The 21,812-nt window shown below is 36.2% G+C and overlaps 1 protein-coding gene across 2 annotated transcripts in view; it reads right to left on the bottom strand.

Annotated features, from left to right (window-relative positions):
* The window catches only part of LOC123873219, a 62,169-nt gene extending 58,862 nt beyond the window's left edge, over positions 1 to 3,307 (bottom strand). For both annotated transcript variants that reach the window (XM_045917946.1, XM_045917948.1), the window contains exons 1-2: positions 3,213 to 3,307; positions 2,542 to 2,638 (exon numbers count right to left, since the gene is read on the bottom strand). In XM_045917946.1, coding sequence (XP_045773902.1) covers positions 2,542 to 2,638; positions 3,213 to 3,275 — 160 coding nt within the window. In that variant the 5' untranslated portion in view covers positions 3,276 to 3,307. The remainder of the gene's footprint in view (positions 1 to 2,541; positions 2,639 to 3,212) is intronic.
* Between the last annotated feature and the right edge of the window lie 18,505 nt (positions 3,308 to 21,812).

The raw sequence follows: 21,812 nt of genomic DNA, 5'->3' as shown, positions 1-21,812 counted from the left end.
TCTAGTACAACAAGCTCTGTGACATCTGTGAGGCAAAGATAACGTCTTCTACTTACCTTCTAAAGAAAAACTCGTGTATCTTCTCACATCTCCTAATTAATGTACGACCATGTGTTTATCTAGATTTCCACACCAGCAACAAATATTCCCTGCGGGTACAATTCATTTAGGGGTGTCAATTACGAAAACTAACTTTATACTCTATTCTTAAAATCCTGATTAAGATTTCTTTATCAAGATTCAAAATCGATCGATTACAAGTTAGATGCAGTCTAAGGTGGACGCAGGCTAATTGGGAAGGGCTATGGCAGTTTTTTATCCTCTTATCGGTTTATACATGACATTGTATCGGAACACTAAATCGCTTAGCGGCACAGCTTTACCAGTACGGTGGTAACTAACCATGGCCAAAGTTTCTCATCAGACAGAAAAAAATTCGAAGAGTTATTGTATTTTTTTTTATTTTATTTCTTCCAACGCTCTACTTTCTGGCGCAAGGTCACCATTCTAGCACCTTGGGTGCCTCTATCGGTTTTTCGAACTATGTGCGCTGCTCATTGCCACCTCGCCTCGCAACTCCCCCTTCTAATATAGATCTCCTCACTTCTAATTTGATCACGTAGAGAAACTCCAAGCATATCTCTCCCCATCGCCCGTTGAGTGAGTGAGAGATGGATATGATTTATAGAGTGCACTTTGACTTAACTCGGTTTTAAGAATGAGTTAAAACAAGACAGATTTATGTGGGAGATATTGGTACTGATTCTCTTGGCAACTAAATTTTCCTCCTCTCCTTATCTGCTACCTCTTCTTACTAATGTAAAATAAAAAGGACAGACATAGTTTGACAGTTTTAAATTTAATTTAGAGTTGTCAAACCTCGTGACTTTAGCTGCCAGTCGCGAGCTATATGTTTAAATTTGTAGCGTGCACTAAAATTTAGAATCTTTAAATGTAAAATTAATGTTCTGTCCTTTTTTAGCAATACTAAAAGGAGGAGGATGCAGATACTCTAAATTTAGTTTCTTTCTGTCTCGTTGTAACTCTGTCTTAAGTCTGAGCATAGTCAGAGTGCGCTCTATAGATTTCAACCTAAGTTTTCTTACGATAGTTAGCGCAAGTACATAGGTACAATAAATTTTATAGCAGTCGAGATTTGAGTGGCAACCCTATCTGCAATATAACAATGTAGCAAGGATACGAAGGATTGCATGCAGCCGCCTCATTTGCAAACACGCAACTTTATTTTCGACTAGGTAGGTATTTCTTTTGTAAATCCTTTTGCCGATAAATTCCAAAAGAATGGGAACTAAGAAAAAGATTTCTTTAGGATGAGTACCTAAGTATTTACTTAAGTACTTAATTTTGTGAAAAATAAAAAGTTTTTGCACAATATCTGCCCAATTCTAATACTGACTTGACCTTGACTGCGATTTCACTTGGTGGTAAGTGATGATGCAGAGATGAAAGCGGGCTAACATGGAAATGACCTTGATTGCGATTTCACTTGGTGGTAAGTGATGATGCAAAGATGGAAGCGGGCTAACTTGGAAAGGGTATGGTAGTTTAATTAAACCCATGCATCCTTGATCGGTTTCCACAAGGCATCTTCCCGGGTGCTAAATTGCTTGGGGGTACGGCTTTGACGGTAGGTTGGTAGCTCGCTACGGCGGAAATTTCCCACTAGACCTTACAAAAAGACAGTTTAGAAATGAGACCAGCCGTGAATCGAACCCTGGACCTCACATTTATAAGACTACAGTGCTAACCACTCAAGGGAGGCAGATTATCAGTATGAAAAAAAAGTTACCTACAATTAAAGGTGTTAACGCCATCTATGTATGAGTCCGTGAACTAGCATTTTCGTAGGCGGAAAAGGAAAGGTTAGGAAAATTGCAAGACAAAACTTTCAAGTTTCAAGTACTCGAAACACAGTTAAACTTAATTAATTACTGTAATTCGTATACCTGGGCATAGTAAAACATCTGGAACTCCGACGAACGGTCTTCTACGAGGATCCAGTTTGTTTTTAAACAATTTGTAGTATTTTCACAACGTTATCGTATATCGTTACACAATCACTTTCGTTTATGTTTTCACTTTTTTTCACGGGTGTTTTTTTTAAATTGGCTTTATGGCTCTGGGTAAGAAGGTGGATATTATTATTGTGAGATTAAAATTAAAAATACTCCTTTGTTCGCGTCGGCGCTGATTGAAGGATAGATTGGAATCTGTTTTGGCTTCGGGTCACGCATCGCAGGTGCCTGAGCAACTTGTGTGTAACATTGCATTGTCTACACTGTGTCTTACACAGTGCAACTTAAAAATAACTTTTGTAATACAATAAAAATACGCTATCCAAACTCAACTAAGGCTAAAATAATGTACAAGAGTTAAAATTGCTTAATTTATTCCAAACAGATGATATCTATAACTGTCCGAGACCCTGTAGTTCCAACAGTAGCGGTTCAAAGAAGGACACGTGACGTGAGAAATATCCGGACAAAGTTAATTTGAATTTTATACGATTTTCATACTGACCGCAATACGTAGAACCGACCGCGGCGACCGTGACTTGGTTCGATATCGCTTGGTTCACTGACACATCCAATGGAACACCATCTTGGCGGCCTATTTTCTGTGAAAAGCATAAATTAATAATTTATAACCATTGAATTTCATTAAAATACAATAGAGATGCAATAATTTTGTTATGTAAATGTATGCAGTCTAATTTTATTCATAACAGCGCCATCTTTTAACGATTCCACGAACCGACTAGGTAGTTACGTGTTTACGTGTTGATATGATAATCAAAATATAGATGGCACTTGACTTAATGTTAAAAAATAAAGTGTATTATATGTAATATCTAGAATAATTAATATTTTGAAATATATGGTGCGTATTACTTATCTACTTATGCACCATGAGGAATATTACAGTTTCAATAAGCCATACATAATATCAAATGCGAAAGAGTAGACCTGTCGGCCTGTTACTTTGCCGTGGCCCATGGTTTAACTGATTTTGACAAAATTATAGCCAGATAAGTAGGTACATAATATAGCATGTATCCCGGAAACGCTACTTTTTACCTCGGAAAATTAAAAATTTCCCATGGGGTTTTTAAAAATCTAAATACACGCGGACGAAGTCGCTTGCAAATGCAATCATCTAGTAGGAAAATATTAAAGGAAATAGGTGCCTACCTGGATATCACAGGGATCTTTATTTCTTTGGTCCTGGATCAGGTTAATGTTCTTAGTTTGCATCTTAGTTCCGCTGAGTCGTTTTGGTTAACACCTGAAAAAAAGAAAAAAGTTTTTTAGTTAAAAGCAGGGAGCTGTTGTCATTTTCCTAGAGCGCCATAAAATGGCCTTCACCTGTCTGGTTTCATCATCGTCATTATCAATTGATAGACGTCCACTTTTAGAGATAGGTCTCTTATAGAGATTCCCACACGCCACAGTTTTGCACCATCTGAATCCAACTTATTTATCTGTAAGATAGCTGTTGTGGTGAGGAATTAAAGAGTTTGTGTAAAATTCCAATATAACAACCCTACAAACAGCTGATCGCGGAATTGAACTCGTAAAAACAATTTTTGATATCACAATACGCCGCTTAGCAGATTTTTGCTGGAAAGGCAGCTTTGCGCTGTAAGATAATCATGAAAATTAAAATTTCCTTGCAAAGTAAAGGAAATTCTCATTATTTCAATTTCAAACAAAAACGTTTTCTTTCGTTTCGAAATGCTTTTGTTTGAAAATATTACAAAAATATATTTTATCTAAGTACATATATAAATTCCAAATTATTAATTTTCAAATTGACCCTTCCTGGAATCGAATTCAGGACCTCCCCCAGGCCACAGCGCTCACAGTCACCACTGAGCCAGGGACCTTGAAATATGAAATCAATTAACTTTCAGATTGAAACTTTAATAAATAATATAGTCCACAAAACAGTTCGATTAAAAAAAAACTGTCCATTGGCTTTCAGCAATCCGTTGTAATCTCATCCAATCCAATCGGGACGAAGTATGATCCATCAATTACGTATTTCAATGCGTCTGTCAGTAAAATACGTCCAGTGGAAAATGGGAATGTATGGAAAATTCCAAATGGTGATTTCTGTTCAGATTTTCAGATTGTACCTACCTACTCGCAATTAGGAATATGAAATTTCGGTATATTTACCATATACAGTATATTATACTTACTGTATTTGATTAACAAAATAAACTGAAAACAATGAATTATGAAATAGTTTGTAAACTGTGAAAAAATAAACGGATATTTTTTGGGGTTTCTTTCACGGTTTATTGCAATGTTCTATTTCGGAAAAGAAATAATATTTAATACACCCAAAATATGATGCTCATAATTATGTACGAAACCCAAAAAGAGAGAGGCCCGACTCGCACTTGACCGGATTTTTCAGTTAAGTATATAACAATGAAAACTAGTATTTCTGCTTTTGGGCAAAAATGAAAAGTACTACATGTTTCAGGATTTTTGGAATCGCCACCCCCTTTGCGATTTTTAAAAAATCGGCTCAATCAAAATCGGGACAGCTAGCAATCAAATAAAATGTTGGCTATAGCAAGTTTAAGATGCATTCAAGGGGAAAGTGGGTAATATAATTACGGTCAAAGGAACTGAGTATCAAAGGCTGAGTTATTCAATAAGGCATTGTCGGTCCATGGGCCTTACCTTCCGTGCCCTGTCATGTCGAACATTACATCTTGAAGACAGGACTTTTAGGGTTCCATAGAGATTTAGAGGGTTCCACAAGAGAGTGTGGCCTAGTTATAACAACATTTTATATTAATCAAATCTGTTACGGCTAACAGAAGCATAGCGGTAAATACTAAATTTTATACAAGTGTAAATTAAAAATTTATAACACCCCCGACAAGTGAAGGTACCAATAACTAGAAAAGAGCTGAGAACTTTCAAACGGCTGAACCGATTTTCTTGGATTATAGTTAAGAACACTCTCTATCAAGCCACCTTTCAAACAAAAAAAAAAACTAAATTAAAATCGGTTCATTAGTTTAGGAGCTACGATGCCACAGACACATACACAGGTACACACGTCAAACTTATAACATCCCCCTTTTTGGGTCGGGGGTTAAAAATAAATAAATTTTATCTATGCAAAGACAAGTTTAGAACTTCAGAGTACATAATCACTTCAGTAGCTCCCCATAACAGAATTACGGCAAAGAGGGCTGTCAAAGGATGCGTTAGGTGTATTCTATTTGCATCGTAGGGTCGATGCGACGTCACTCGCTCCGTAGCCTAGATAATATTATTATGAAAGGAAATAACAAAGAAAATCCTGATACAGAGGGTACCGTTTTTTAGAGTTCCGTATCTCCAGAGAATAAAGGACCCTTATATCACTTCGCTGTCTGTCTGGCTATCTGTCAAAAGTCTCAAATAAAGGTTATCAAAAGCTATAGGACACTTCCCGTTGACCTAGAATCATGAAATTTAGCAGGTAGGTAGTATTGTACCTATGGAGAAATACGAAAACCGTGAATTTGCAATTACATTACAAAAAAAAAAAACAATATGTGATTTCTTGTAGGATGGTACGGAAACCTTAATATGTACAGGTCCGACCCACACTTGACTGGTTTTTTAACCCCCGACCCAACAAGAGGGGTGTTATAAGTTTTACGTGTGTATCTGTGTGTCTGTGGCATCGTAGCTCCTAAACTAATGAACCGATTTTAACTTACTTAGTTTTTTTTTGTTTGAAAGTTGGCTTGATCGAGAGTGTTCTTAGCTATAATCCAAGAAAATCGGTTGAGCCGTTTGAAAGTTATCAGCTCTTTTCTAGTTACTGTAACCTTCACTTGTCGGGGGTGTTATAATTTAATTTACACATGTTATTTGCAAAGTATTGCGAGTCATCGCTTCTTATCTCTAGACGGGCGTGGTCGGTAGACTCACCTTTATCTAGCTACCTACTACTGACCTAGCTAGCTAACCTATTTGAATAATGCCCATTCCAGACTCAAAGGAAGCTATCAAAGGGCCGTGTCATTCAATTAGACATTGCTAGCGTCGGGAGCTCACGCCCAGGTCCGGCCCCAGCGAACTTGGCGCCCTATAGGGGAAAAGATACCTCATAGCGAGGTGTATGCAGACAGGAGAAGTTCTCTGGGAGAAGCCCAACGAGCGTTGTGCAAGGGACACACCAATGTATTTGTAGGGAATAGCGACATTGTGATAAGACTATGATGAACTAGAACAAGTGAAAATAAAAATTTATAACACCCCCGACAAGTGAAGGTTCAGTAACTAGAAAAGAGCTGATAACTTTCAAACGGCTGAACTGATTTTCTTGGATTATAACTAAGAACACTCTCGATCAAGCTACCTTTCAAACAAAAAAAAAAAAAAATCGGTTCATTAGTTTAGGAGCTACAATGCCACATACAGATACACAGATACACACATCAAATTTATTATAATACCCCTCTTTTTGGGTCGGGGGTAAATAAAAAAGTCTACGTCACGCGAATCCCTTCAAAGAGTTCCCATGGGATTTTAAAAAAAACTTAAATCCGTTTGGACAAAGTTTCGAGCATCACCTGTTTAAAACTCTAGCAAAGCATTCTGGATACGGGTATAGCTACTTCTTATCATAGAAAATACCACAAGATATTTGAATCGCGGGGATCTATCTATCTAGTAATTATAGTCAGCGCAATTTCTTTTATTTTTCTCCAAAAGGGGCGTATTTGAATTCTGTTTCATCACCCCTTTCCCCATTGTCGCTCCCAAATCAAATTCGAGTACCCAAGACCGTCGCCTAGTTCGCCTATACGGAGGTCCGGCCCTGCCCAACCCAGTCCCCATAAGCCGCAGACCACAACTTCCTGTGTTTTATGTCTTCCCATAATGGAATTGTTATTGAAACGAATAAATAAAATAAAAAAATACAAATAAGTCGATTCTCATACCGAGACTCGAAAAAAAATATAGTTTTTAACTCCGACGAAATTGATTGCCGGAACGAAACGAAACGAAAGATAGCCGGAACAAGTAGGTAATTTAAAAAGTTTTCAAGAAGCTCCGACTGCAGTTTGCACTAGGTACATCTTTTTCAACCCGTACATTAACATGGCTCTCTCCATCACTTACTCCATACAATCGTAGTCGCAATTTCATTTGAATATTAAGCAACCAAAGTCCGTGAAATTCTGCAGACATATTTTAGAAACTAATATCTGTGCCTGTGGTGTTTTAGATTTTTCTAAAAATATGTAGTTTTAAAATTACAGGGGCTCAAAGATTTGTATGTGAATTTTTAAGACCGCGTAACTTTGAAACCAAATATTTTAACGGAAATCTGGAAAACCACAGGCATAGATATTAGTTCCCGGATCGTTTCTACAAAATTCTATTGAGTATGATTGGTTAGTATTCCAATGAGAGACGAACTATGAAGCGAGTGACGGAGAGACCCCTCTTAAAGCGCATAAAATTCGCCATTTAAGAATTTTATATACTTATCTATAGTACGCGACAGGTTGAGATGGCAATCGGGGAGGGAATGCCCCGCACACCCGTTCAGCCCCCGCACTAACCCGATGCGGGTGAGCGCGGGTGACGTGCGGGTGTGCGGGGCGTGCCATCAAAACGAAATTAATGACGTATGACTTATCAAAATCGGTTCAGCTGTTGAGTAGTTACAAGCGGATATAGGAACAGACTTGCAAACCATAAGCCTTCTTTTGAACTTGGCGACAGTCGGGTGATAAAAGTTTATTTTGTATTTATGTATTTTAAAAGGCCATATCACTGAACACTGGTACTCAGGAAGATCGTCAAAATAAGTATAATAATATTATATAGAAGGTTATTGAATTAATAAATTTTAAATTTAAAATATATCTTGAGATTTAATTTTTGAATATAATGACTTTACTTATTCTACTACTTACCTGTTATTTTTGTTGGAACATAAAAATAATACTTGTTTATTTGAAGGCACATAATATTACTCATTAACCTCGTAACATAATTGTGAAGATTTTTTGCCAACGATAATAATTATAATAACATTGAATTTCTTCCGCTTTGTCTTAATTTAATAAGAACTTTTTAATTAAAACAAATCCGCTCAATATTATTAAGAGACACTTAAGCTTTTAGGATTCCGTAATCCGTAGGTACGGTAGGTATTTTGCAGGAAAACTGTTCATTTTAAAAAGTTGTTTTACTAAAATATGTATAACGAAAAAATTATATAAAAAAATACGTACCTATAGTACCTAAGGTACCAGGTCGAGATGGCAAACGGGGTGTGTGCGGGGCGTCCCCACTCCCCACCCTGATCGCCATGTCGATCTGACGCGAACTATACCTAGTTCAAAATTATATGGCAAATATCTCTCTTTATAATAAGGCCATGTTTCCCAACTGCCGGAAAACTTTTTAACAATTGGATACAAAATGAGGAATGGATTACCCAAGAGCCCGCGACGGCCAGACCTTCGTTATTTTATAAAAGCTGAAAGTTTTTCTACGTATTGTCCCTAACGGAGGGAAGAATGATCAGCGACTATGAACTTTCGATCATAATGGCTTTGAAAGATAACAGGTAAAAAAGGTGTAAGAAATCTTACGTCAAAGTATAAAGTGCAACTTTTTACACCTTTTTGCCTGTTGTCTCCCAGTCTGGCCCTCACTCGGTCTCTTTATAGAAACCAGCGTGCCTTATTCGCGTTTTGTGTCCTCAAAGGTGTGTGAATTCTGGCAATCCACACTTGGCCAAAGCCGTCTCATTCTGAGAGGAGGCCCGTGCTCAGTAGTGAGCCAGTAAAAGGTTGGTCATGATAGATTTTGCACACAATATTGTACGGAACCTATAAATAGCTTAGCGAGAATAAGACTGTAATATAGAAAGTACGTGGGAACGGGACACTTAAGGCTCGTTCACATTGTTTCACTTCCTGCGCCGCGGCATTATTGTATCCGCTCTTCACTTTTAAGAATACTTTTAATAGAAACTAGTTAATAAGCGTTACATTTATAGATATGAGTAACGACGTATGAGTAACGAGTATGACATATTTGACCGTTAGTCGGGTAAAAACCCGACTAACGGTCAAATACGTCATATAACATAAGACGCTGAAGACTTTTTCCGACTTAATTAAATCATCATACCGGTAGCTCTTTTTGCGTAAAATGTTCATTATTAGGGCTTATATTATTTGTCTATCTATCTGTTTATCTGTCTATTTCACAGCCCTGTTTAATAGATATTTATTAAAAATATCACAATAAAACTTAAAGCTAGCCTTATCTAATTCATATACAAATCATGCCCACTTGGAATGGTGCCAAGAATACTGGCTGCATTTCCATTCCACGCTGGACAGCCAGGCTGATCATAAATTGGCCTACATGACACAAATTATATTACTGAGTTTAAAGTTTATGCTTCGGCGTAGTCGGGTAAAAATAAATAGGGCGCCTTTCAAATTGAAGTAGGTATATTTCCTTTATGGGTCGAGGGGTTATTATCCGTGACGGCTAAGTACATCTTTGCCACGTTTCCGTCTATTTTTAGGTTGTCAGAGATTAGGCCGAAAGAAAATCCCTTCGAGTGAGTATCAGAGGGCTCTTAGGGATTTAGAAAGGTTTATTAAGGCAGTTCTCCAGATTTACTTTCTTACATACCTACTTGGCTACTTACCACTATTTAAAAATGCGAAAGTATCTGTCTGTTGGTTACCATTGAATTAGTCGTAATAAAACTTGCCCAGGAATAGCTTTTTAGGGTTCAAAAGAAAAAGGAACCCAGGTGGGAACACTTCGTTGTCTGTCTGTCTGTCGCGTCTGTCAAGAAAAAGGAATCAAACCTATAGGGTAGATACTTCCCGTTGACCTAGCTTGAATCAACTGAGGCAGGTAGCTGTCTTATAGCAGTAGGAAAGGAAAAACGCCGTGGATTTGTAATTACATCACAAAAAAAGTAAAGATTTGTGTTCCCGAGGGCTCGATTTTGTTAAAATGTCAGTTACAATAATTATTATATATGGTGCTCTAAAGAAAATGACAACTCTGATTTTAACTAAAACCCCTTTAAAGACGTTGTAAATAGTTGGATGTAAACACACCTTTATACATCAGTTTATTAAATGATAACTCTTTATAAAAACACTTACGCACTGTAAACAAAACAATGGTGCGAATGAGAAAATAAAATGAAAAAAGTGTGAAAACGTCACCATAACAAGTCAGTTACTGTAAGTTGTAACGTATTTCTCCATATAATAGGTAAAACGTTAGGTGCCTATCTAATAAGTACTAGGCGGCTATTAACTTTTTCTGATGGGAAGTATTTAATTTAATTGATTATTATGTACCGTTATTGAATACCGTTGTTTTATTCCACTTTTTAACTGATTTTACAGACGGCGAAGGTAATTTAAATCAATACATATTTATTTCAAGGCACCGTGGTCAGTTTACACAGTTCTTTTTAGGGTTGCGTACCCGAACGGTGCCAATGGGACCGACTAAACATCCGCTGTCCGTCCGTCCGTCTGTCTGTCAGCGAGTCAGCGGGCTTTATTTCGGCTTCACAGATTGTGTACACTGTATTTTTATTGCCGCTATAACTAAAAACCGGCCAAGTGCGAGTCAGACTCGAGTACTTGGCTATTTTTTCCAACATTTTGCATGATAAATCAAAAATTATCATGCATAAAAATAATTAAAAATCTGTTTTAGATTGTACAGGTAAAGTTCTTTCATTTGATACCCCGTTTGGTATAGTTATCTTACTTTGAAAATTGAAACATATTTTGATTTTTTTTTTAATGATGTAACCACAAATTCGTGGTTTTCCGATTTATTCCTGTACTTGTGCTATAAGATCTACCTACAAAATTTCATGATTCTAGGTCAACGGGAAGTACCCTATAAGTTTCTTGACAGACACGACGGACAGACAGACAGACAACAAAGTGATCCTATAAGGGTTCCGTTTTTCCTTTTGAGGTACGGAACCCAAAAAAAGTATTGTTTCTTGTACGATGGTACGGAACCCTTCATGTGCGAGTCCAAATCGCACTTGACAGGATTTTAGACGTTTTTAATGGAGAGCAAATATAGCTATAAATTAATTTAAGGACGTTCAACCGAATTAAGTAATAATTTATTTTCATTCTGGCCAAGGTTCTTGTACATAAACTAAGTAACTAAGTAACTAGGCATATCCTATTTTTAGTGGGCACTGGAATGTGTGGTAATAATCATTCACATGGATTTGGAGTACCGAAAAAATTAATTCTAATTAATCCCGGCACAAAATATATGTAAAAAAAGCTGTGACATACGGACGGACAGACAGGCAGACATGACGAATCCATAAGGGTTCCGTTTTTTACCATTTGGCTACGGAACCCTGAAAAGAAGCCTACCGTATAATGACGATGACAAAGTTCTCGTTTGCGTTCGGCGACTTTTATCCTTAGATGCTGAAGGATTTACCTTAGATGTCATACCTAGAGTTTTTGTTGAACACCTAAGTTTCAATCCAGCGTGTATAATAAAGTGATTCAGCTTAGCCGTAAGCCCGTAACTAAAGGCATTAGCCGTCGCTAGCCGCTGCCCGCCGAGGCCCAATTATGGCCCATTTCATTCACAAAACTGCGCCCCTCACGCCACTACTCTACAGATTCTATGCAGTAAAGACCACTGTACATTTGACAGTTTTATTCAAAAACTTTTGCGCTCGCTATTCAAATTATTTTATTCAATTAGACTTTTACAAGTACTTATGAATCGTCAAGAATATCTACCACTGGTTCGGAATGCCTTGCTAGGACTCCATGCATTGCATAACGGGCTTTGAAGATTTTGGCCTAACTAGTAGTCCGCCTACTAGTAGTAGTAGTAGTAGTAGTAGTAGTAGTAGTAGTAGTAGTACTAGTAGTAGTAGTAGTAGTAGTCTAGTAGTCCGTAGTAGTAGTAGTAGTATTAATCAATAGCTGGCATCAATACAAACAAGTTTTGTATGAGACGAATCTTCCAAATTGCCAAGTTTCCGAAATATAAGCTATCAATATTTTGGTGGCTAGACAAGTGGAGACTGTTGTACCTACTGGTGACTTCAGTTAGTACGCCGGATTTTTCTGTAAAAACTCTTTACCGAACGGTGGTAGAGTCTCTAGTCTTAACATATCATAAATTACAAAAATAGTGTTTATTTTTGTGAGAGTGGTTTTGCGTCTTAGTCAACTCATACTAAAAGAAAAATAAAACCGACTTCAAAATTTAAAAAATATTTTTTATATAAATAAAATTATTTTCTACTTTTTAGTGTTTTTGGTTTTTGAAGTCGGTTTTATTTTTCTTTTGAAAATTTTTTATTTCACAATTTTTAGTGGCCCCACTGTACTATAATATGCTATGCCCAGTTAAAACCCTACTGTTTACTAAGCTATTACAGTGATCGCGAGCAATTTGCTCTTATCCATTGAGGAGTTCTGTTCTCCATCTCCGAAGATATTCATCAGATCTTCACCAAATTTATATGGGACCACCTGCACAGTATACCCTTTCAAACAAAAAAAAAAATCCAAATCGGTCCAGGGGTCTTTGAGTAATCGGGGAACATACATAAAAAAAAAAAATCCCGACGAATTGAGAACCTCCTCCTTTTTTGGAAGTCGGTTAAAAATAGCAGACTATGAGTTACATTGAGTTCATTGGTGATAACTACCGATTTTACTGTAGTGTACATGCTCCCTTACAAATAAAATTGGTATGAGCATTTAACATGAGAGCCGGTTTCGGCTGAGATTCAATCTTAATTTAATGGACGCGAGATAATTGCAGTGTTTTTACGTTTTTTACGTTAAGCCGAACTAGAGCGGTTTAACCCCGGCCCTGAACGTTTCGACCTTGTGTAGACATTCCTTTGGGCTGTTTTGGGCTTTGAAGTGTATAAAAACTCAAAGAAAGTTATAAAGTGTATAATTATTACAAAGAGAAACAAAAACCGGCCAAGTGCTAGCCAGACTCGGACACGAAAGTTTCCGTAGCATAGTACAAGAAATACTCGTAACACTTTTTAATTTTCATTAATGTATATATGTTGTGTATATGGCGGCCATTTTTAAATTTTTAAGTATTATTTGTTGTTATAAGCAATGGAATACATATTCTTGAAAATTTCAAATGTATACAGACGGCTTTCATTGGCACCCTTCAGGTTGTCGCATTGAACCCACTCCTCGTTGGTAAAGTTCTAACCACTCAGCCGTCAAGGTTCTTACTTTGTACGTACATACTACATGTAAAGCCACGCAAAATAACAATACAATAAATGTTTGTTATCACGGCATCCTTGCGTTTCATTACATTGCGTGACGATAATACTTGTAATTTGGCCGAATCTTTCGCTACGCCCGTAATAATCTTGTCAGTAAATACGTTCTGTATTGCTACCTCCAGACTTCTCCAAAAGTTATGTTTCCATGTTTTGTATCTTGAAAAAAACCTTTAAAAATCCATACTTACTTATTAATATAATAATGTACTACTGACGTGAACTTTGTATTGATTTTTGCATCGATATACTTAAAGACCTGACTACCTTTTATCCCGAAAAATCAAACAAAGAGTTCCCACGGGATTTTAAAAACTAAATCGGCTAGTGTTTAAATAAACTCTAACTTGCTGGGCATAAAATAGCTCAAATAAAGTTATCGTACCGTAATAATGTCAGTTAACTGTCCAACTTTTGTAATTGTGTATGCAGCGAGGGAGCCCTCCCTGGAGAGAGGAGACTCGGGGATACTAAATGAGTGGCTTTTGAGGTATTGTGCATAGAATATACCTACCAGTAGTTAGTATTCCTTGCATTTCAATTACGAGACCTATATCCTCAAATGAAGCGGTGACATCTATCTACTTCCTTATCGAGAGGCCAGGGTTCGAATTTGGGCAATGCACCTTTAATTTTACAGAGTTATGTGCGTCTTAAGTCTTAAGTAATTAGGTAGGTACATCACTTGTTTCAATCGTGAAGGAAAACATCGTGAGGAAACCTGCATGCCTGAGAGTTCTCCATAATGTTCTCAAAGGTGTGTGTAATCTTCCAATTTGCATTGGCCAGCGTGGTGGACTATTGCCTAAACCCTTTTTAACCCTCGACCCAAAAAGAGGGGTTTTATAAGTTTGATGCGTGTATCTGTGTATCTGTCTGTGGCATCGTAGCTCCTAAACTAATGAACCGATTTTAATTTAGTTTCTTTTGTTTGATCGAGAGTGTTCTCAGCTATAATCCAAGAAAATCGGTTCAGCCGTTTGAAAGTTATCAGCTCTTTTCTAGTTACTGTAACCTTCACTTGTCGGGGGTGTTATAAATTTTTAATTTACACTTGTCATTCTAAAAGGAGACCATACTCAGTAGTGGGCCAGCGATGAATTGATCATGATGATGGTGAAGTAGCATAAAAATGACCATAATAAAGTAAACAGCCAACTTTTGGACCTAAGTAGGTATTTACTATTTAAGTACATATACATACTTAGGGTTAAACTCCCTTTTATGCTGACAACGTCTTACACATAAGCTTTTTCAATAAAATTACTAAAGGATACTACGGGTAGTATTCAAAAGACTTTGAATAGGTACGATTTTAAGCGATTTGAACTCATCAAAGTATTAGATGCAGCCGTCTAAATAACTTTAAAGTATTTTGTCCTTCATAGTTCATATTACATACTTCGAAATAGAATCTCTTATGGAGTCATCGACCCCAGACCCTCCCTCGCATTCAAGGACGAAGAAAAACAACATTAGACCATTGATGTATGAAACCAAAGATACCTAGTTAAATATAGTTTCACTAGTCGCTAAGTAGAAAAAACTAAATTCCATTGTGAACTTCATAATGCACCGAAATAATACCTTACATAATTAATCCTATTTTTACACATTTTTAAGACATTCTATTTGGAATGATATCATAGATTTAGAGTTTAGACTGAATGTAAAATATGATTTAGAGGGCATTTTCAGCTGTCGCTGTATTCAGACCTGTTTTGTTTCAGTTGTACATAGAACTTTTGTACAAGTCTGGTAACAGGCTGCCATTAGGTAGATACCACGCAGGTAAATTACGTGCTAATATCTAGGTACTTATCTAATCTATATCGACTTCTCCTTTCAGCAAAGGTTGCCTGGTAGAGATTGCTCCAAGCAATAAGGCCGCCTTTGCACACAATTGTTTTCTTCTTTCTGTGTTGTGATCCTTTACATGTGTTTTTGTATGCAATAAAGTGTTTCTATCTATCTATCTATCTATATCGAGCTAGGCGTATGTGTCACATATTATTACAAGCTTGTCTTCACTTTTTAAAATAAATTTGCATAACTTTGCTGAAGTTTCATAATATCTTTGTTGTAAATATGTACGACGTACGTACTAAAAAAAGCAAAAGTTATTTCTTAATATTATACATGAGGTGTTAGTTCAGGGTGAACTACTAGCGAATTACTTTGTATCTTTGGTATGTAATATCAGTGCATTAGACAAGAGGCGCTGGGTTCGCGGACTAGTCAAAACACGTCATTGTTCCGAGGACTCTCATACATGTCGCCCTGATTTGAATACCAATTAGGTTCTGGCTTGAAAATACCTACCTAATGCTTGCTTCAAATTCGTACTCGTTTTTAACGTTGTTCCATTATTTAAAACTTTTGAGTCTAGATTCCTAGATAGATTTTAGACTGTTTAGATAATTTATAAAACTGTTCTTGGGGTTGACGCCTGGATAGAGATCTTTGTCCTTTCCAGTTAGTATTTAGGTTTAATATATTTTCATTATTATTTTTGTTAAGTATAATTTTATTAAGTCTGCATTGCTTATTTTTATTTTTGTATATATTATTACTAGCTGATGCCCGCGATTTCGTTCGCGTGGATGTACGTTTTTTAAAATTCCCGTGGGAACTCTTTGATTTTCCGAGATAAAAAGTAGCCTATGTGCTAATCCAGGGTATGATCTAACTCTATTTTAAATTTCAGCTTAATCCGTCCAATAGTTTTTGCGTGAAGGAGTAACAAACACACACACACACACACACACACACACACACACACACACACACACACACACACACACACACACACACACATACAAACTTTCTCCTTTATAATATTAGTGTGATGTATCAATGTAATAATGATATTTTAATCATCATCATCATCAACCAACAGACATCCATAGCTGGACATAGGTCTCTTGTAGAAACTTCCACACCATGGTTTTGGACCGCCTGAATCCAGCGGCTCCCTGCAACTCGTTTGATGTTGTTGATGTCGCCTGACTTTATTAATGCCTTTAACAGGGCTCTCTCCGTCACTCGTTTCATACAATCGTAGTTCCTATTTCATTTGAATATTAATCAACCAAAGTCCATGAAATTTTGCAGACATATTCTAGAAACTAATATCCTTGCCTGTGGTGTTTTAGATTTTTCTAAAAATATGTAGTTTTAAAATTACAGGAGCTCAAAGATTTGTATGTAAATTTTTAAGACCGCGTAACTTTGAAACCGAATATTCTAACAGAAATCTGGAAAACCACAGACATAGATAGTAGTTTCTAGACTATGTCTGCAAAATTTCATTGACTTTGGTTGCTTAATATTCAAATGAAATTGGAACTACGTTTGTATGAAACGAGTGACGGAGAGAGCCCTTTTAGTAAAAACTTTAATTAAATATAAGTACGAGTAGGTACCTAAGAGGTAATTATTAAGGCAGCTCCTGCCCTTTAAACTAGATTAATAAATATACCTCTAATGTTAAACTTCGAATAAGTTACTAAATATTTTTTTTTTCAGTTTTACCAAAAGTTTTAGTCTAGGCCACGTCTATGCCAAAAGATAATGACGCTGTGACCTTCGGATCAATAGACCAAATCGATATTCACGGTTGAATTATCAAGCGTCTCGAAACGTAATTGAAAATCTAGCTTTTAGATGATTCTAAGGTAATGGTTACATTCGTAATTCAAGATCCTACCTACCGGATAAGATTACGAAAGATTACATACAATTCGGTCGATCAAACGCGGTTTTCACGGACATGAACAAAGCGATTCGCCTCCTCGTTTCTTACTTGAACCATTAGGATATGTGCCCTTCCAACATCATCATTTTCCTTTTCATTTTTAATACGGGTAGGTAAAGGACCTTCAAAATAGAGTGAATAGGCATCTTCTAGGCAAGCGTCCATCTTAGGTGCACCATCACTTGCTAGTAGGTCTGACTGCAGCAAAGCGCTAGTCTATAATTAAAATAAAATAGACTACGATTTACATCATCATATAATACATAGCATATCATAGGTCGCATAGTAGGTATGGGGCTTTAAGTATTAACATGCTCCTATTTTACATAATAAGATTAAAGCATGTGATTATCTCTGTCTTTATCGTGTCGCAGTTAACAAAAAGCGTGAAATGATGTACTTACTCGAGAGATAAGTAGAGATAAGTGAGGAAGCCATGTTTAATGTGTACTCAGCAATTAGGGCGTGGTGGGAATATTCTAAGATCTGAACGGATTATTCTTGGCCGTTGCCTTTAAAATGATATCGGCCACCATTAAGTTGGACCCGAAATTCTCTAGTTATAGTCAAATCCATTTATTCAAAATAGCTCAAACACTTTTTATTGTAAATTGTTCAATTTGTTAGATAATTGATGTACTTAATAGCGATAATTATTATATAATAGAAAATGTCTCAACGCTGAAAAAGCTCTCATAAATAACCAGCTGAAATTCGGTAGGTACGATATGTGCTAATTAAGATCCGACAACTTACTTAAATATTTGGATCCAAAATATAAATTTTTCATCACTAAATTCAGATTAGGTAGTAAACTACCTGATGACCGCGACCTCTTCCGCGAGGATTTAGGTATTTAAATATCCTGTGGAAATTCTTTAATTTTCCGGGATAAAAAATAGGCTATTTATCACTCTCCAAGTCTTTAACTGCGAAAAAATCCATCCAAAAAATTACGTCGATTGCTGCGTTGCTATATGATTGTAGGACAAACCAACAAGCAAACACACTTTTGCATTTATAATATGGGTAGTAATTCAAACCCATCCACTCACACAACACAACCCATCTAAACGCTGAAAAAGCCTTCAGCGCTAAAGTTCCGCGTTGAAGTAATAATTTTTCATTGAAAATAAAGAACTTCCCAACTGCTTGATTATATATTTTATGCCTATAATAACAAGAATGCATCAATATTCTTAACCACACAAGCACACAAGCCAATGATCTCAAATCCTAGTGCAACACACACACACAACACCATCCATCACAATGCTGAAAAACCCAATAAGAAAGCAGCTAAAATTCGGCGCAAAAAGTAATAAGTTTTCATTGAAATTAAGGAATTTTCCAACAGCTTAGTTATATTTATGCCCATAATAACAACTTTTCATAACTTTATACCATAAAAGTATGTACATGTTAATATTCTTACGGACACAGACACAGAACAATGATTTACGAAATTCGGTGTTTTCATTAGAATTGTTTTGACATAAAGGAATTTTCCTAATTTGCATAATAATATTATATGCTCTTTATTATTTTATAGTGTTACTAAAAGTACGTATCAATATTGTTACCCACACAAACACACAAGCCAATGATCAAATCCCAGTGCAACACACACACACAACACATAAGTTTTCTTGCGCGGCGCGTGCGCTTCACGGAAAGCGTGCGGGGCTCGCTACTGCGCGTTGAACACTGTGATTGTGTTGTGTTGTTGATTGTGCGTGGTGCGAGCTTTCTAGGAAACTGTGAGCTTTTTGATATTAATAATCCATACATATAATAGAGAGGTAATAGCCTAGTGGTACAGTTTGCCTTCTATTTAGGAGGTCGGGGGTTCGATTCAAATTGTGTGAGCTTTTTGATATTAATAATCCATACATATGAAATAGAGAGGTAATAGACTTCAATTACTTTTATACATGGCATAATATTGTATAGTAAAAGTGGGAGAGACAATATACTTTTTGTTGAAATTATGGAAAAAAAACATTTTACAACAACCATTTGTTTATTATTCGAAAGGTACATTAGTATTAAGTATTACAATTGTTCTCAATTGATTTTAGAATTAACATAAAAAGGAACGAAAAATAAAAATTGTAAGTAGGTACACAGCAGGCACAAAGTGTGGGAGAGATGCCATATATATATTACTAGCCGATGCCCGCGACTTCGCCCGCGTGGATTTAGATTTTTTGAAATCCCGTAGGAACTCTTTAATTTTCCGGGATAAAAAGTAGCCTATGTGCTAATCCAGGATATTATCTATCTCCATTCTAAATTTCAGCCAAATCCGTCCAGTTGTTTTTGCGTGAAGGAGTAACAAACATACACACACACACACACACACACACACACATACAAACTTTCGCCTTTATAATATTAGTGTGATTATTATTACTTTTTTTTTGGACTTTTTTGCGAAGCAATTCCCTACTACAATTATTGCAATGTGGAGAATACTTAGTACATGACTTATGTAGCTCTGGACTGGATATGAAGGCTGGCTGCACTACGCAAGAACTGTAAGTCCAAAAAAAATCCTCCCATATTATTCTTGCTTTGCTAGTGAAGTATTCATCATTTTGTTTACGAAGCAAGGCACTTTCGTCGTGGTAATGTTTTCAGGAAACATCTGCAAAATTAGAGCACTGATCTGTGAACTTACTTAAATGGTTCTTAAAATAAATGGACAAGGTTCATAATCGTCTGGCAGGTAGCAAGACGTCGGAAAGGGATTCACGCTCTAAGGGCTTAGGGCTTCCGTTGTTTGATTGTTTTTTGTGTTGTTTAATTCAGTTTCCTTGTAATGAACTGTGTACCTACCTATAGTACGCGACAAGTCGAGATGGCAATCGGGGTATAAGGCGGGGGGACGCTACGCACACTGTGTAGGTATGCAGGGCGTCATACCACGATTGCCATCTCATCCTGTCGCGTACTATACACAATTGGTGCACTATAATAGAAATATAATTTTAGAATTCCGTATCTCAAAAGGAAAACTGTCCGTCTGTCGTGTCTGTAAAACCTATAGGATACTTCCCGTTGACCTAGAATCATGAAAGGTAATCAATTTGGTATCATTTTGATTTTGATTTATCGTGCAAAATGTCGAAAAAAATACCTGAGTAAGTGAGTACGGAACCCTCACTGCGCGAGTCCGACTCGCACTTGGCTGGTTTTTTAATTCAAACTTTTACTAGTGCTTTTGAGAAGAACCAGCAAGAAACTCGGTGGTTGCTCTTTTCAAATCGGCATCTCCTGCGTACCGAGTTGATGAGTCGCCGAGAATTTACATTACTTGTACAAACTAAATTAATATTATAAGAGCAAACGCTCACTTGACTTAATTGAAGGAAGTTTCGACTTAAATGTTTGAGTTTTGCGAATAGTTCCGTCAACTATTTGAACGTTAAACATGACTCCTAACGGGTAAATTACTACTACGAATAAACATTTGAACTAATTAATGTTTGGGATCGAGGGTTAGTTAAGACAAACTTTGTTTTTTAGCTTAACACTTGCTTAAGACAATTTGAACTTTAATCTGTATGAAATGTGGTTCATTTTTGAATAGTATTTAACGAGCATACTTAATAGGATTTGTGTTACTTTTAATGTAAGGTTTGGTAACACTTTTCCATTTACGTAGACAGTTTTATTATCTTGATGTCGTAACTTTTTTTTTATTGCTTGACAAAAACACTTGGTTAGGAAAAAAGATTTATTTAAATGTATGCGAAGCCTACACTTTTCTTTTAATGCAATTTTGTATTCAAACTTCTACCTTGTGATAAGCAACCTACGATTAATAAATATTAAGTGGGTACTTATACATAATTCATAATCATAAAAATATGTAAATAGAAAAGTAGGTAAGTACGTGAGTACATATAAAAATAATTTTCCTATATTTCTTTGTTTACATAATTTACATGGAGCATGTTTACTTTAAAAACATAAGTAGGTAAGTACTAAGTACCTAATAATATTTTATAGGTATTCAGAGTGTTTTTTTAGTCCGACTAATTTTTATACCTATTGTCGAATGTTGCCCGATTTGAACTTCAAAAGCTTCAATATCTTTAAAAAATTATGAATTGACTTCAAAAATATTGAAAAGCAGGCATGCCTACAATAATACTAATTAACTTCCTACTAAAATCTTCCTAAAATTACCTACTAATTGCACCACCTACCTCTAATATCTATAGCTATATCCTTTGGACCATTTTGATTGCCTGGAAGAGATCGCTAGGTAGCGATAAGGCCGCCAAATTGTACCTATATTTTGTTGAGCTTTTTATGTGTTTTTCTGTACTAATTTTGTGGTGTACACATAAAAGTATATTCATTCATTCATTCATTCCTTTATACGTTAGCAAAGAAATCATCAAAATTGGTTCATTAGTTATAGTATTAATTAATATTAGTAGATTAACCACTATAATTAATAGCATTAATTATAGTGGTTAATCGAGATCATAACATAACTACATAAATACCTACGGGTCTACGGGTACGGGTTACATACGGGTACAGCACCCTTTACTGGAAGTCAGTTAAACATAAAATTATTCTATGTAAATTAGTATTCTAAAGTCAAAACAGTGATTTATCTACCTCTACCTTTATAGAGCATATCCTATTGCATCAATTAATT

Source organism: Maniola jurtina, chromosome 16 (genome assembly GCF_905333055.1).
Source record: "Maniola jurtina chromosome 16, ilManJurt1.1, whole genome shotgun sequence".
Taxonomy (NCBI): domain Eukaryota; kingdom Metazoa; phylum Arthropoda; class Insecta; order Lepidoptera; family Nymphalidae; genus Maniola; species Maniola jurtina.
Note: the sequence above shows the minus strand (reverse complement) of the source record. Positions and strands in the feature narration are given on the sequence as shown.